Below are 15,184 nucleotides of genomic sequence, written 5' to 3'. Positions count from 1 at the left end.
AAGTCTCAGTCTCAGAAACGTAACCTGCATGTTTTATATTTTCTATAAAAATTGCTAATTATGTACATCGCATAAAGTAAAGGAACAATGAGGAACAATAAGGAATAATGAATATATTAATGATTACGAATAGTAAGCGTAAGTTTAATTTAAAATTTCTTTATACATAATTCTACAAAGTATAAATATAAATCTATTACAAATTAATATAGAATATAAATAAAGTACAGGTACCAGTTACCGGATATTTAAAGACGACTTGGAAGTTGAAGGCATTCTGTAATTTATTTTGCATTATTTGTGATAAACGATTGATTGTATATGCATATAATTAATGTCAGAACAATAGTGAAATACTTTAAGAATACACTTATATAATATAATAAATCTAAAGATTCATACATCTTTCATGAATCTTCATTAGAGGCACAGATGAAAAAATGATTAAACGTGACCTTCATGTACTTATTTTTTAAACTAATCTTTCTAACTTGTCACAAAATGTCAAATCATTTGATCCTACTTGAACAAAGTTATTCTGTTTTAAAATAGAAATATTAAAGACAGAAATTATAGACTTTTATCTGTTGTCGAACACCCTGTATATATAGTAATATAAGAATGAATTCTATTTATTATAATGTAAAAATATCACCATGGATAATTTGTCTGCCTTCAGTCTGTTTCTTCGTTCATTTAAAATTAATCCTGCTTTGGAAAATATTCTTTCACAAGGTACCGAGGTAGCCACGATACACGGCAATAGCTCTGTTAATTGTTTTAACATTGGAAACTGGAATTGGTGATCTTTCCACCAAATGAGTGGATCTGCGGTTCTGTTACAAAATTCTATATTTAAATACTGCTCTATTTCTGATAATACTGTTTGTTCTTGACTTGACGACGTTGCACTACTATTTCTAATATTTTCATCCAAGGCATCCCATACCGATAAATTATCTGTACTATTGTGTGTATCTAACATTCGTGTGTCTGTCTCATTCAATATGTGAGCATTTCTGTTAGCGTTATCATTTAAAAGGTCTATAATTTTTAACTTTAATATTTCCACTTTCTCTACTGGAATTAGAGCATCTTTAAATCTCGGATCCAACAACGTGTAAAGTTGAACTATTATATTGTTCTCTACGTCTGTAAATCTATCTACTATTCCTTGCTCTATATGTGTTATTATTTGGTGTGTTCCTATTCCAAAATCGTTTTGTTTCAGTTGTCGACAAATCTTTCGCATGCCTGAAATTAATGGAATTATAATTGATGCAGTGGGGCATTTTTCACCACTGATTATTTTTGTTGCCGATTCGATCGGCTTTAATATTACTGCTAGTTCGTGTAGCGTTTCCCACTCCCTGTGCGAAATGTATGGTAAATTTTTATTCAGAATTCCTATGGTTGTTTTCAGCGGTTCCTCTAATAAAATAAATCTGTCGATCATATTATAGGTAGAAGTCCACCTAGTCGGTACATCGTGAATTAATCCTTGGACATCTTTCCCCGACATAATTTGGTACGCTCTTAGTTTGTGAGCAGCTACAGTGCTTCTCTTAAAATATTTTACTATCGTCCTGACATTATTTAGAAGTGAGTTTATACTATTAATTTGCAAACTAGATTTTACTATTAAATTTAAGCTATGAGCAAAACAAGGTATATGTTCCCAATTACAAAAGTTTGTGATAGCGTTTCTTATATTCGCAGAATTATCAGTAATTGCGAAATTAACTTTATTTAAAATTTCCCATTCTTCACATGTTTGTTTTAACATGTTCGCAATGCTTTCACTTGTATCCGAATCGGACATTTCTATGCAGTTCAAGAGAATTGACTCTAATTTGAAATTGTTTACAAAATGTGCGGTAATGGCTATGAAATTTTCTGTATTTTGCGATGTCCATGTATTCGTTGTTAAGCAAATCTGAATAGCAGTTCGTATCTTTTCTTTACAATGATTTCTACACTCTTCGAAAAGAGACGGAATTAACTCATTGGAAATATAATGTCTATTCGGTAATTTGTACTTTGGATTTAATGCTTCTACAAATCCACGCATTCCTTTGTCTTCGACTATACTAAACGGATGCAAATCCTTTATAAATAGATTTAATAATTTTTCGTCAACTTCTTTATGGCTTACTGCTGTTATTCTTGTGGGTATAAATGATGTTATTTGCTGTTCACTTGTTTGTGGTAAATTTGCAGGATAACCTTCGCGGTCTGGAATTGATGGTGGTAGTGACGGTGATGGTGATGATCTACTCGGACCAGGTTGTGCTAGTGGACTTGGATTATCCGGACTAATTGTTGAGGGTTGTGGTGGTTGCAACTGAAAGAAAAGTGGAAACATTAATGTATTAATATGTGCAAACAAGAATAAATACTTTTGTTACATTTTTTATTTTATATTATATTAGTTTGCATGTATTAATACAAAATATTCTATCCTAGTTAAGCCTACCTGATGTGCTCTTCTCCATACTAATGAAATTGTAGGATGAACAGCACCCATATGTTTCTTTAAATTTGATGTGGTTGTTTTGTATGACAATTTCTTTTTGCATACATTGCAAATAGCATATCCACTATTCGCTGGAGTAAAGAAATTCCACACATCACTACATCGTGTTTGCATTTTACATCTGATGCTGCTTCTAAGACGCCCAAATGAATTTGAGCTTGGCTCCAGATCTTCAGTCTTTATATGTGATCGCATATTGTGTGGAACTGGAGAAATCTTCTCTCCCCTTGTTTAAATTATCTGAAGTGATATTGGCTCACTGTCATGAAAGTCCTTTATGCGATCATCATTACACATTTGTAGCTCATTGCATCGTTAACAGACTTCGATGAAATTTTCAGTAAGAAAGTGCAGATTTTATGTCTGTGTATGTATATGCTATATATAAAGTTCTACAAAATACCAATGTATTACTTAACAATTCTAGGAAACGCAAATGGTAGTTTGAGAAACATCTTATAAATCTAAGAATTTTGATAAAAATGCAATGTAACACGCAATTTTGTTTTGATGTCGTTAATATAAAACAGTTTATGCCATCCTTAGTATCTAAGTATCTACTTATTAGTGGTGGCGGGTAAAATCACTAATCGTGATTTATCACAGTGATCGCAGGATCACGATCACGGTCATGATTTTAACTTCATTCACGCCGTGATTGTGTTTTTTTTTTTAAATTTAGAGTGAATTTGCTCACTGTCATTCTAATTCTTTATCTCGATTTACTTAGTTCTTTTTTTCAAATATATCGATTAGCTTGCATCAAAATATCTGCATATAAAGTAAATCTAAAATTAAGTTACCTTTTCTGTATGTAAATTTACTTCATTTAATTAAAAAATAAATAAAAAATATTTGATTTTCTTTTGCGTACCTTATTTCAGTCTTTAAAAAAGAAAAAAATCTTCCTCTCGATTTCGAAATCGTAATATTTATTTAAATGGTATAAAAGTGCAGACAATTTCTTTTATGTTTATGTACGTATACCTATGCTATGTATAAAGTTTTACAAAATACCAATGTATGTATTACTTAACAATTATAGGAAATGCAAATGATAGTTTGAAAAACGTCTTGCAAATCTATTAAATTCGATAAAAATGCGATGGAACTCTCAATTTTCTCAGGTTATGGCTCTGTGACTTGCGCGAAGAACAGTTATGCTCTCCGCCAATCAGAAGTAGGGATGGCGTGAACTGCTACTTTTGGATCATTCGTCAATCACGATCGATCACCAATCACGGTGATTTTTCACAGTGATGTATAAAACGTATTTGTTAAATTTTCAATACAGGCTCGTATAAAAAAGTTGTAAATTGCAACTTTTAGTATTTTTTCTACAATTCCGATCAATTGCAATTTTTGAAAAAATTTCTTTTCACATTCCGTAGTACACTATAATTGCTCTAGCTTCCCAAAAATGTTCATATATCTTTTTTAGAGCGTCCGCGAATATTAATTCGAGTCACTGTATATGATCTATAATAATGTATAATTGTATAAGGTACAGACAGAGACAGAGCATTGTCACATGTTTAGCATGGAACAGAACCTTTTATACCTACATATATTTAATATATTAAATTATTTAAATGAAAAAAATGGGTTACATTTAAATATGTTACATACTATGTAATATTTCATTTATTGGAAATTATATCATTCGGTAGAATCAATGTTTTTCGAATCACTGTAAATTACCATAAGTTCAAGCGATTTAGGGTAACCTTAGAAGGAGTTTTCCTTCGTAAATTTTGCGTATATATATATGTATGATCATTGTTTTATGTTATAATTCACTGCGTTATACATATATATATATAATTTGTAGCGAACACTGATCAACACTGCTACATATATCTATCATTGCATTTACATATGCATGTATGTATATATATTTATGTAAATAGTATATAATTATAACCATTATATATAAAATTTTAAGCAATCATGTCAACATAATTACTCGAAATTGCAGGTGCATTCGTAATATCTGTAACGATATTATCGACATTTCCTGTGATAAACAGGTACGTACACGATATGATCTTTAAAAAAAATGTGTTCTTTGAGTAACGGATACTTAACATAACCTGCAAGGAAATCAAAATGAACTGTAAGAACAAAAGCACGAGAGCGTGTTAGCAAATTATACTGCAAAATCGTAGAAAATAATGGTTTTGCACAACGTTAGCAACAATCTAATTCGAACTGTCAACAATGCGTACATTAGACAGAAACAAAGGCAAGGTAACAAATGCGTTCGAAGATCGTACATGGCAATGTCACGTCTTACCCCGCAAGAGGTAATGTATTTAACATTACATAGTAATTTCCCAAAAAAAAATATATATTTCTCTAAATGTAGACAAATATAGTGATAATTTCGTTTAGGTTACCGCCGTTTTACAAGCAAACGAATATACCAAGGAATTTAATGGGCAAAGTTCCATAAAATATTACGACTCCAATCAATTGGCATCGAATAATCCTATGGAGGATGCTCGATCGGAAGCCCAATGTTTACTCACTAAAGGTATAAAAGCTACATTAAACATTCCAACAGACACATTTTCGATTCAGTACAAAGTGCGATGCAAATATGTATTGATTTCAGGAATTTTATTAGGTGTATTCGATGGTCATGGAGGTGGCTTGTGTGCGCAAGTGATATCTAAAAGACTTTTCCACTATATATCAGCTTGTTTGTTACCTAGAAAATTACTCGAACAATATTTAAATACGGTCAATTCAGATAATAAGTTAGAACTTTTGCAAACGTTTAACAATAAAACCAAATTTGGTACTAGAAATAAAAGTTTATATCAGGAAAGCTTCTTACACTTCGTGAAAGACCTTATAGAAGCGGAATATAAGTCAGAATTTCAAATGGAAACAGCTTTGGAAAACGCATTTATGAGATTAGACAACGATTTGTCGAGTGAAGCTTTATCAAATTTAGGTAAAAGAGATTCAGAAGAGTTCCTCGAGGTGGCAACGAGTGGTGCTGTAGCTGTTGTCGCACACATAGATGGTCCTCATTTGCACGTTGCCGGAGTAGGCGACTGTCAAGCGGTACTCGGGACGCTTTCCGGTATGAGTTTCTTTTAGTCAAACCTAACGTTTCTATTGCACAGAGGTAAATGATTTGTTTATCGTACTGCAGAAGATGATGGCTGGTCTGCAAAGTTAATGAATGTCGAACATAATACCTACAATCACGCAGAAGTTGAGAGAATCATATCTGAACATCCACCGAACGAGAAGTCGACTATAATTAAAATGGAACGACTTCTTGGTCAATTAGCGCCTCTTCGTTCCCTAGGTGATTTCCATTACAAGTGGAACAGAGACATTTTACGAAAAGTAGTGCCATACATAGGCAAAGCCATCATACCACCAAATTATCATACTCCGCCGTACTTGACAGCCAAACCAGAAGTTAAATACCACAGACTGACACCCAGAGACAAATTTCTTATAATAGCAAGCGACGGCCTATGGGATTTAATATCGCCTTTGGAAGGTGTACGCTTAGTGGGCGAACATATGAGCGGAAAAGTGACGTTAAGTTCACTGCGATTGCCCTGCAGAAACATGAAGCTGTCCGATATAAATAAGATGCTATTGCAGCGTAAAGAGGGATTGAAAAAGAAACCTCTCGATAGTAACGCGGCAACACACCTACTGAGACACGCGCTTGGTGGAACAGACTATGGTATAGATCACGGGAAATTATCACGATTATTGACATTGTCTAGTCCGGTAGTACGAATATTTCGTGATGATATCACGGTAACCGTTGTTTATATGGATTCTGAATTTTTAAGGCACTGTCCTCCTTAAATACGTGAAAATCTCTTATTATTTTTGTACAATATTTTCCAACTAATTCTAACTCGTTTTCAAACTTCATATTGGAGACCATCAAACTATCATCGTGTACATCTTGTTATTTATTTAGTTAACAATAAAAACATTTTACATGGATACAGTGTCCTGTTTCATTGCAACACGCAGATAAGTACATATATGTATATGTATACATATGTATATATACACATATATATGGATATTACGTGTCGTATATAATCGCGCTCACATAACTCGATAAGTTATTTAAACCGATTGTTTATAATTTTTGTGTCTTGAACAAATGCGACGTAGAATATCGTAGACAATTCGTCTATGCGAGAAAGTCTAAGCAGGATTGAAAATTATAAAAATGTACAAAGAAATTGCTCAACTATAATCGTAAATATCATTTCGAAATGTGTTTTAAGCCTACGTATTATACAATTAATTTGTTAGGTACAATCATAGCGTTGATTACAAGATAATGTGAAAACACGCATATTTCAATTTCCTCGTCGTGTATTCTACTGATCAATACATAGAAATAGAAAACAATGTCGTCTGTGTTCACTGATCGAAATCTAACAGTTCTTCATTTTAAAATATATAGCTCATTCGGTGATATTTATACATTGACAAGTAGTATTCATAATTAAGCATCAAGCTCTGACAATGATATTGTTATCGCGTTTTCGATATTAAAGGAAGAAAGAAAAACAAATAGAGAAATAATAAAGAGAAACAGATACGCAAGAACTTGTCGAGTTCACGTAGTTTATATATAAATACTGTGTAGTCGTAGTAGCAGTAATAAAACAAGATGTAAGGCAAGCGCGTGTAACTGAAACATACTTTTGGAAGTGTACATTGATTTACATCTTTAGAAAAGTCCAAGGATCAACCTTCCTGACCAAAGTCTTGCTTGAATTTCTCTAGTTTGGACATATCTTCTTCGTTCACCGTAGGTCGAGTAGTCATCAATGATTTAGACATGTCTTTCTGAATATGGAAGTTTGCGTGTTACAATCAATTACAATTCAAAAAGTTCTTCACGTGGACGTGTCTTCACTTACCATAGTTACAGGTGGCTCGTACAATTTGTCTCCTTCGACTTCCATCCAGCTCATCTCAATAGCAGCTGGGTCCCCAGGCGAACAAGGTGTAAGTAAATCGTCTACGATAACTGTAGGATCTTTCGGCGATGGACCTCTTACGCGTTTGAAATGTGTCGCCAATTGTACTTGTCGAACCGGCTCCATTAACGCTTCTCGAATAATGACGCTTATGTCAGCTCCTGAATATCCATCGGTAGCTGCTGCCAACTTCTTGAAATCTTCTTCCGTCAAATTATGCGAAGTATTTCCTAAATGAATCTTGAACATTATAACCCTGGCTTGTTCATCGGGTAGGGCAATATAAATTCTTTTCTCGAATCTTCTTCTAATCGCAGAATCCAATACCCATGGTATATTAGTAGCCCCCAGTACCAGTATGCCATCATTGTCGGTGCCAACACCTGACGAATCAATTCAATTTGAGTATTGAACAAATTACAAACATTCCTATGTTAGGAAACCAAATCTTTCGTTACCTTGCATTTGAACTAAAAATTCAGTTTTTATTCTCCTCGCAGATTCTGATTCATTATCAGAACGTGACGAACAAAGCGAATCGACCTCATCGATAAATATAATGCTAGGTTTGTGTTGTCTAGCTAGTTCAAACAAATTTTTTACAAGCTTCTCAGACTCGCCGAGCCACTTGCTTACCAAATCGGATGACGATACAGAGAAGAATGTTGAATTATTGGCTTCTGTGGCCACCGCTTTCGCCAAATACGATTTACCGGTACCTGGTGGCTGGAAACATCTCAAAATTATTTAAAAAATATTTATGTGAGATTATTAATTCTTTTTTGCATAAAAAGTTACCCCGAACAGCAAGATACCCTTCCAAGGGATCCGTTTTCCAGTGAAGAGGTGAGGAAAACGTATTGGCAATATAACAGCCTCTTTTAAAGCTTCTTTTGCTCCGTCGAGTCCAGCAACGTCGCTCCATTTCACATCTGGTTTCTCAATAATTATCGCTCCCTCCAATTTACTTTGAAGCTTTTTCTTTTCTGGATCGCTGTCTGTATCACTATCTCCGCTATCGCTCTTTTTGTCCTCGGCTTTAGAATTATCTTCGCCCGCTTTCACTGGTTTCTTCTTACTCTTCTTTAGGTAGGCCTTTAACTTCTCAGCTCTTTCCAAATATTGAGTACATTTAGCTCTGATACTTTCTTTTGCTCTATCTCCTTGTGCTTCGTCTAAAAAGAATCGCAGAAACATTGAATGAATATTATTTTGTAACGAAAGCCCATGCCAAAGAAATTAAACGATACTCCTACATTTAATAGAGTGTAGAAAATATTCAACTGCGTGTTCGTACAACCTAAGAGCTTCTTCATAATTTTTGTTGCGATCTTCTTCCGTCGCTTTGGTAACGAGATCTATAGCTTTCTATAAAATACAAAGAAAATAGAAACAGAAACAACAGTAGTTACATTTGTCTGTGTGATACTTGGTTAAATACAAAAATGAAAGTAACAAATTTTGACAGTTCACCTGCAATATCGTGCCTAGAGCCATTGTATTACTTTAAAAATTGTACCTAACCTTTGCCTTGTTCTAAAAACTGAATACATACAGAGACCTCTCTGCTTTAATATTTACAGAATAATCTATCGTTACGATACGTCGCAACGTCTCAATAAAATAAGAAGACGGCGATCGAGACAGCGATCTACAACATTGATGAATTATGCTATTTTGATTGACTCTTTTCGATGTGAGAATTTCAATTTCTCTATCGTTTGATAACCTTCAAAATTCAGTTATCCAACGTCACCGCTTGACATATCATATTCGTCACTAAACAGCTTCGAAGAGTTTTGAATACACTGCATCTGTGATGCAGCGTCCTTCCTTGTTTCTCATTAAATAAAGTCCCGTTCACAGAGTACGCGCGTATCACCCCAAATGATATTTGAATCGTTTATAAATTAAAATGGAAAATACATAGGTACGTACATAAATACATGCGCATATGTAAAGTGATAAATGTAATAAAGATTGATTTTGAAAATTATTCGTCCGAATAATAACAAGCTCCGATTATAAAATCGATTATGTAAATATATTGACTCGTTCGAAAAATTAAATACGTATCTATTTGACTGTGACGCGTTTAATTTGTTAATTTGTTCAAGTTGAAAATTCTATGAAAATGTGGTATTCGTAACATGCGAAAAGCGACGAGGAAAATAAATGGTGAATATGCGGCTTACGAATGTGAACGCATGTGCAGCAACAGCTACCTGTCTACGAAGCACCGAATACCGAATCCGAAGAGATAAAAACCTCGGGGCTACTTAGAGCTACCGATGGATCTTTCTCCGTGTTTGTACCTGTTTCTTATTTTTATTTCAACAGTCGAGTTGGCCTAAAACTTCGATCAAAAAGTTCATTTTGTCGCACTAGAATCTGGCGAAATTTTGATAAATAGAAAAAAATGCTTGCCGCAACACCATATGATAGAAACATTAGCCGAAACTAAGACACTTGGATTATCGTCATACAATAGTTTTACAATAAGGGTGCCACCGAAGAGAAACATTTAACCTAAGTATGATTTGCTTATTCATCTTTAACTTTTATATCCTGCTCTTTTGGTATTTACGATAATCTTGCATAAATATAGGGGTGTGGCTGACCGGTTCGTTCTTTTATTATTCTAGGCTATGTTCCAAGACCAATTTAGTTCTAAGATTCGTCTAAGGTTAGGATTCGTATGCAGTCCAAAGGATTATTTTTCATCCTTTGGATGCAGTTATTGACAACATGTTTTTAATAATATCTTCGATTTTAAGTCTGAAAAAAATCCATACTATCGAATGTTACGTAGGTACTTGAAAATAATGATTTAGTCTCCTTGTAGTTTTTTCTTCAGTTTATATAATTTTATTTTCAATCGTTCGTAGTAGCCCTATGAACGAACGATTCTGAAATTCTTACGTATTTAATATCATAAGCATAGCCTAATTTTCTAAAAGAATCTCATTGAACGGATAGCGATATTTTTCTTCTTTTCTTACATTTTCTGTACCGTGTACATAGTGTACAAAAAATGAGAAGAAATCTTTTCCTTAAATTTAAAGAAAAATTATTGTTTCGTGCATCTAGGTAATATAATATATCGGACATAAGCCAGTAATGTCTGTCCCTTCTTCGTCGTCTAATAAAATAACTGACAGTAAATCAGGTGGTATTAGTCCAATTCCTGCAGAGGGTATCGAAGGTGTGCCAGGGCCTAGTTCCTTAAAACCTATGCATTCTGTTTTACTACAAGATGGAGAGTCCGAAGATTATGGGGAAGACGGCGAGGAGGAAGAAGACGATACCAGTGAAAAAGATAGTGAAGTGAGTTTCATTTTAGAGTTGCCTGTGTTATACCGTCCAGACGATTCTACGTTAATTAATTCTACGCCGAATTAATATCCGTGTATAACGATATTAGATCAGTGACACTGGGATATTCTGTGACACGGAATGTGAACCCGACATCGAAAGTACCAACTGTTCGTTGTCGGTGTCGCAAACACAGTCTATTGCACAAAGGGTACAGAGTCCTATTTTACATACCTGTGTACCATTGGATGTCGTTCAACCTCAAAGAAAACGTAGAAGCGAAACCGAATCGAGTTTACCTTGTAAAAAACTTAATCCGGAAGATAAGTCACATTCAATGTAAGTACCGTTGAAACAGTTTCATTCGATAATGCCTTTAATCTTTTTGACAGATTATAGCGCACGTTTCGTATTTTCAGGATTATTAAAAAATTAGACGACAAAAGTAAGCATACAAGGTGCGTTATTCCAACGAAAGATAATCCGCCACCTGAAATGAGTGATTGGCTCCTTCAATTTCAGGTACAAGAACGATGAATTAGACGTACGAATAGGTATCTCGTTTTAAAAATAGAATAAAGCATGGTAATATCAATTTGAATTGCAGAGGTGGTCGAATGCGGAAAGAATGTTAGCTATAGACGAATTAATTGAAAGGTGTGAACCAACGCAAGTGCGGCATATGATGCAAGTGATAGAACCTCAATTCCAGAGAGATTTCATATCGTTACTGCCAAAGGAACTGGCCTTGTCGGTATTAGCTTTCTTAGAGCCAAGAGATCTTCTGCGTGCAGCGCAGACGTGTCGTAATTGGCGATTTCTTGCTGACGATAACTTACTATGGAAAGAGAAGTGCAGAGCGGCTGGTATAGAAAATCTGAAAGACTTACCGCCTATGAAACGGAAAAATTGTCGAAATTCGGGTAATACATCGTCACCGTGGAAGCAGGCGTATATGAGACAGCATAATATTAAAATGAATTGGAGAACGAAACCAATTCGTACGCCAAAAGTTTTAAAAGGGCACGACGACCATGTGATTACGTGTCTCCAGTTCTCGGGTAATCGCATAGTGAGCGGCTCGGATGACAATACTCTTAAAGTGTGGTCCGCTGTTACAGGCAAGGTAAAGTAATTCGTGTTTTTTAGTGGTATAGATTTCCTGATCGTTCCTCGCTTCCCTCACACTGTTGTTTTCACTCTATATTTGTTTCCTTGTAGTGTCTGAGGACATTGGTAGGACATACCGGTGGTGTATGGTCCTCTCAAATGTCCGGTACTACCGTGATCAGCGGTAGTACGGATCGTACGTTAAAAGTATGGAATGCTGAAACTGGTCAATGCATTCACACTTTATATGGTCATACGTCTACAGTGAGATGTATGCATTTGCATGGAAACAAAGTAGTCAGCGGTAGTAGAGATGCCACGTTAAGGGTATGGCAAGTGGATACCGGCGAATGTTTACACGTGCTTGTGGGCCATTTGGCAGCTGTTAGATGCGTGCAATACGACGGGAAGTTGGTAGTCAGCGGAGCTTACGATTATGTGGTTAAGGTTTGGAACCCGGAACGCGAGGAGTGCCTTCATACTCTACAAGGACATACAAATCGTGTTTATTCCCTCCAAGTAAGCATTAGGCCCGCTTCACACATCCGTTTTTCTAACGTGCGGCAAGCGTGCGGCAAGCGTGCGGCAGAACAACGGACGTGTACATTCGACTGATATGCGATAATGTACTGACGCGATCGCATATGCGGTTTTTATAAACCTGCGGCGCCGCAACTACGGTTCAAAACAAATGTGCAGCGCCTAATCGAATCCATAGTATTTCAGACTGCAATTCCGGTATCGCACGGTTGCCGCACGTTAGACAAAACGGATGTGTGTAGCGGGCCTTATCGTACGCGCAACGATAAACAATCGATAATAGACGTTTTAGCGGGACCTACGAAGACAAGGTTTTAAAATTGATCATTCTTTGGTATTGTATCTATTCTACATCTACGTCCATTTCTTTTGTACCAGTTCGACGGTGTACACGTTGTTAGCGGTTCCCTGGATACAAGCATAAGAGTATGGGAAGTTGAAACCGGTGCATGCAGGCATACATTGATGGGACATCAATCGCTCACGTCTGGAATGGAATTACGTAATAATATATTGGTGTCTGGAAACGCGGACTCGACAGTGAAAGTTTGGGATATCGTTAGCGGTCATTGTCTTCAAACTCTTTCCGGTCCGAACAAGCATCAGTCTGCGGTCACTTGTCTCCAATTTAACAGTCACTTTGTAATTACTTCGTCCGACGATGGCACGGTTAAACTGTGGGACGTTAAAACTGGTTCGTTCATAATTTGGGCTTTCTTGAAAAATTTGTACCGACCTTTTTCACCGTATTTACGAATACTCTTTTAAAATTGACATCCATATTTTCAGGGGATTTTATAAGAAATTTGGTAGCGCTGGAGAGCGGCGGAAGTGGTGGTGTTGTGTGGAGAATACGTGCAAGTGATACAAAACTGGTGTGTGCAGTGGGTAGCCGTAACGGCACAGAGGAGACCAAACTTCTTGTACTCGACTTTGACGTAGAGGTAAAATAGTGCACTTTTTTGCAGACGAAACTGCCCTCCTCTATGACTTCTGTACATACTCTAATTAGGTAGCGCAAACAATCTCTTGTACAATGATTCATGTATTACGTGGCGTGATTGTGATAAGAATGTATGTCGATAACCTGGAGGGAGATCAGAAAAAGTCAGGCGTGATTCTATAGAGTTGCTGTAAATGATCTCCGAAGTGGTAGACCGTTCAAACCGATGGCATTAATTATATTAATTATGGAGTGTATTAATCATGGTGTACAAATATGAAATATGAAATTTCAAAGACTTAACAAATTATGATGAACGAGGAGCTTATCAGTGTACTATTGTATTATTGCTGTTATGAAATCTAAAGGAAATCGCTAGCAATTTAAAGGAAATCAGCCCACGTTAAAACATTACGATTACATAACGATTTGTACGGGCGTTTAGGAAAGTATTTTTAAACTACAGAAAGAAAGATTTCTTACCGTATTTGTCAAGCTTATATAGATCAAGAGAAATATTGCTTAAAGAATCTCAAATTGTCAAAACTAGACGGAAAGTTCGAATGAAAGATAAAACAGAAAGGAAGAAAGTCAAAAATTCGAATAAAATTATGAATTTGGATGAGCGATAATAATGAAATAAAATGAACAAAAGTTGGTGGACATATTTCTGTTAACAAGTTCTGCGAATCTGTTTTGCGCGTCGTTAGCCTCGTGGAAATTTTTCCTGGGAATTGTACATGATTTATTCGATAACGTAAACGTTACTTTTAGTCATTTTTTAATGAATCGTATACCGCTTTCCATTTAATCTATTTCTTTTCGTTTCGTAAACGTCAGATCGTCGGTTTTGATCGTCCATTTCTGAAAATCATTGCGATTTCTAATATTTCATTCTTATTAGTGTCATCTTACATTCGAATTTGTAATATTTTCGTGTTATGCTCGTCAATCGAAATATCAAACGCATTACGTGCAACGAATTTGCGTTATAATTTCATATACGGAAGAATATCCGACGTTAGCCAGCTATGTAAAATTTGCAAATTGTACCACAATCATTTGGTTATCGATCGATACATATATCTACATGTATCAAAATTGTTATGCTCTCTTTCTCTACGATTATGTTATTTTATTTTCAGAATTGAAAATTTTCCCGAGAACAATGAGCGCAGTTAATTAATTTTGCCTCTTTATACATATCGATATTTTTTTCACGCTGTCTACGATAAGATAATTAAAAGATTGTGGTACAATGTGTAATAGTATTTTCCACAAAATATTTCCGAGATGTTCAACTATTTTCGGCACGTATAGCGTTAAAAAATTATTCGGCAGCCAATTGGATGATAACCATAATTAATCCGTGATAGTAGTTTAATTGGATTATCAAGGCGTTAATATTTAAATAAACTATATTAATTTGGACATTAGTAACGAGTCTGATTTTGCTACGGGACAATAATAAGAATTGCAGACTTTCCTGTGCAATACGCGCGAATCACATTGTGGGCAAAGTATAATCAGTTGTTATTACAAGAACGAGTACAAATACTGAAATTCTTCGACGCATCATAAGCGCATAAAATTTTCATATAATACTTTTTAATTATACATAGAAATCACATATTTCGTACGAAAATGCTATACACATTGTTCGATGATCAAAGAAATCACGTGTATGTATCTGTACTGTCTGTAATCGAAAATATGGTTCGTGTAAATGCAATTTTTATTATTGAACCTAGG

At 35.2% G+C, this 15,184-nt stretch overlaps 4 protein-coding genes across 12 annotated transcripts; 2 read left to right on the top strand and 2 right to left on the bottom strand.

Annotated features, from left to right (window-relative positions):
* Positions 1–118: 118 nt before the first annotated feature.
* Positions 119–3,712, bottom strand: LOC143212219 (E3 SUMO-protein ligase ZBED1-like). Of its 3 annotated transcripts, none has more exons than XM_076430770.1 (3): positions 3,411–3,712; positions 2,477–2,928; positions 119–2,344 (listed from the first exon to the last, which is right to left on the bottom strand). In XM_076430770.1, the coding sequence occupies exons 2-3, from the start codon at positions 2,729–2,731 to the stop codon at positions 629–631; spliced, it is 1,971 nt and encodes a 656-aa protein (XP_076286885.1). In that variant the 5' UTR covers positions 2,732–2,928; positions 3,411–3,712; the 3' UTR covers positions 119–628. The 3 variants fall into 3 exon arrangements, with proteins under 3 accessions (XP_076286885.1, XP_076286887.1, XP_076286886.1); XM_076430772.1 differs by having other exon boundaries at positions 2,477–2,776; XM_076430771.1 differs by lacking the exon at positions 3,411–3,712 and having other exon boundaries at positions 2,477–3,403.
* Positions 3,713–4,288: 576 nt separating this feature from the next.
* On the top strand, positions 4,289–6,526 carry Pdp (pyruvate dehydrogenase [acetyl-transferring]-phosphatase 1-like protein, mitochondrial). Of its 2 annotated transcripts, XM_076430842.1 has the most exons (6): positions 4,289–4,420; positions 4,515–4,566; positions 4,637–4,842; positions 4,931–5,072; positions 5,154–5,630; positions 5,703–6,526. In XM_076430842.1, the coding sequence occupies exons 3-6, from the start codon at positions 4,711–4,713 to the stop codon at positions 6,380–6,382; spliced, it is 1,431 nt and encodes a 476-aa protein (XP_076286957.1). In that variant the 5' UTR covers positions 4,289–4,420; positions 4,515–4,566; positions 4,637–4,710; the 3' UTR covers positions 6,383–6,526. The 2 variants fall into 2 exon arrangements, with proteins under 2 accessions (XP_076286957.1, XP_076286958.1); XM_076430843.1 differs by lacking the exons at positions 4,289–4,420; positions 4,515–4,566 and having other exon boundaries at positions 4,573–4,842.
* Positions 6,480–9,387, bottom strand: Vps4 (vacuolar protein sorting 4). 2 transcript variants are annotated; one of them, XM_076430853.1, is made up of 7 exons: positions 9,254–9,387; positions 8,998–9,175; positions 8,781–8,892; positions 8,323–8,699; positions 7,983–8,250; positions 7,465–7,907; positions 6,480–7,390 (listed from the first exon to the last, which is right to left on the bottom strand). In XM_076430853.1, the coding sequence occupies exons 2-7, from the start codon at positions 9,019–9,021 to the stop codon at positions 7,289–7,291; spliced, it is 1,326 nt and encodes a 441-aa protein (XP_076286968.1). In that variant the 5' UTR covers positions 9,022–9,175; positions 9,254–9,387; the 3' UTR covers positions 6,480–7,288. The 2 variants fall into 2 exon arrangements, with proteins under 2 accessions (XP_076286968.1, XP_076286969.1); XM_076430854.1 differs by having other exon boundaries at positions 8,825–8,892; positions 8,998–9,387.
* Positions 9,388–9,711: 324 nt separating this feature from the next.
* On the top strand, positions 9,712–15,057 carry Ago (F-box and WD-40 domain protein 7). 5 transcript variants are annotated; one of them, XM_076430776.1, is made up of 9 exons: positions 9,712–10,057; positions 10,170–10,332; positions 10,615–10,851; positions 10,949–11,178; positions 11,259–11,361; positions 11,447–11,965; positions 12,061–12,468; positions 12,868–13,183; positions 13,279–15,057. In XM_076430776.1, exons 3-9 carry the CDS (start codon positions 10,645–10,647, stop codon positions 13,440–13,442), a joined length of 1,947 nt encoding a protein of 648 aa, XP_076286891.1. In that variant the 5' UTR covers positions 9,712–10,057; positions 10,170–10,332; positions 10,615–10,644; the 3' UTR covers positions 13,443–15,057. The 5 variants fall into 5 exon arrangements, with proteins under 5 accessions (XP_076286891.1, XP_076286890.1, XP_076286893.1 ...); XM_076430775.1 differs by having other exon boundaries at positions 10,170–10,336; XM_076430778.1 differs by lacking the exon at positions 10,170–10,332 and having other exon boundaries at positions 9,713–10,057; positions 10,686–10,851.
* Positions 15,058–15,184: the final 127 nt, after the last annotated feature.

This window comes from Lasioglossum baleicum, chromosome 9 (assembly GCF_051020765.1).
Source record: "Lasioglossum baleicum chromosome 9, iyLasBale1, whole genome shotgun sequence".
Lineage (NCBI taxonomy): Eukaryota > Metazoa > Arthropoda > Insecta > Hymenoptera > Halictidae > Lasioglossum > Lasioglossum baleicum.
This window is presented reverse-complemented; position numbering and strand designations above follow the sequence as displayed.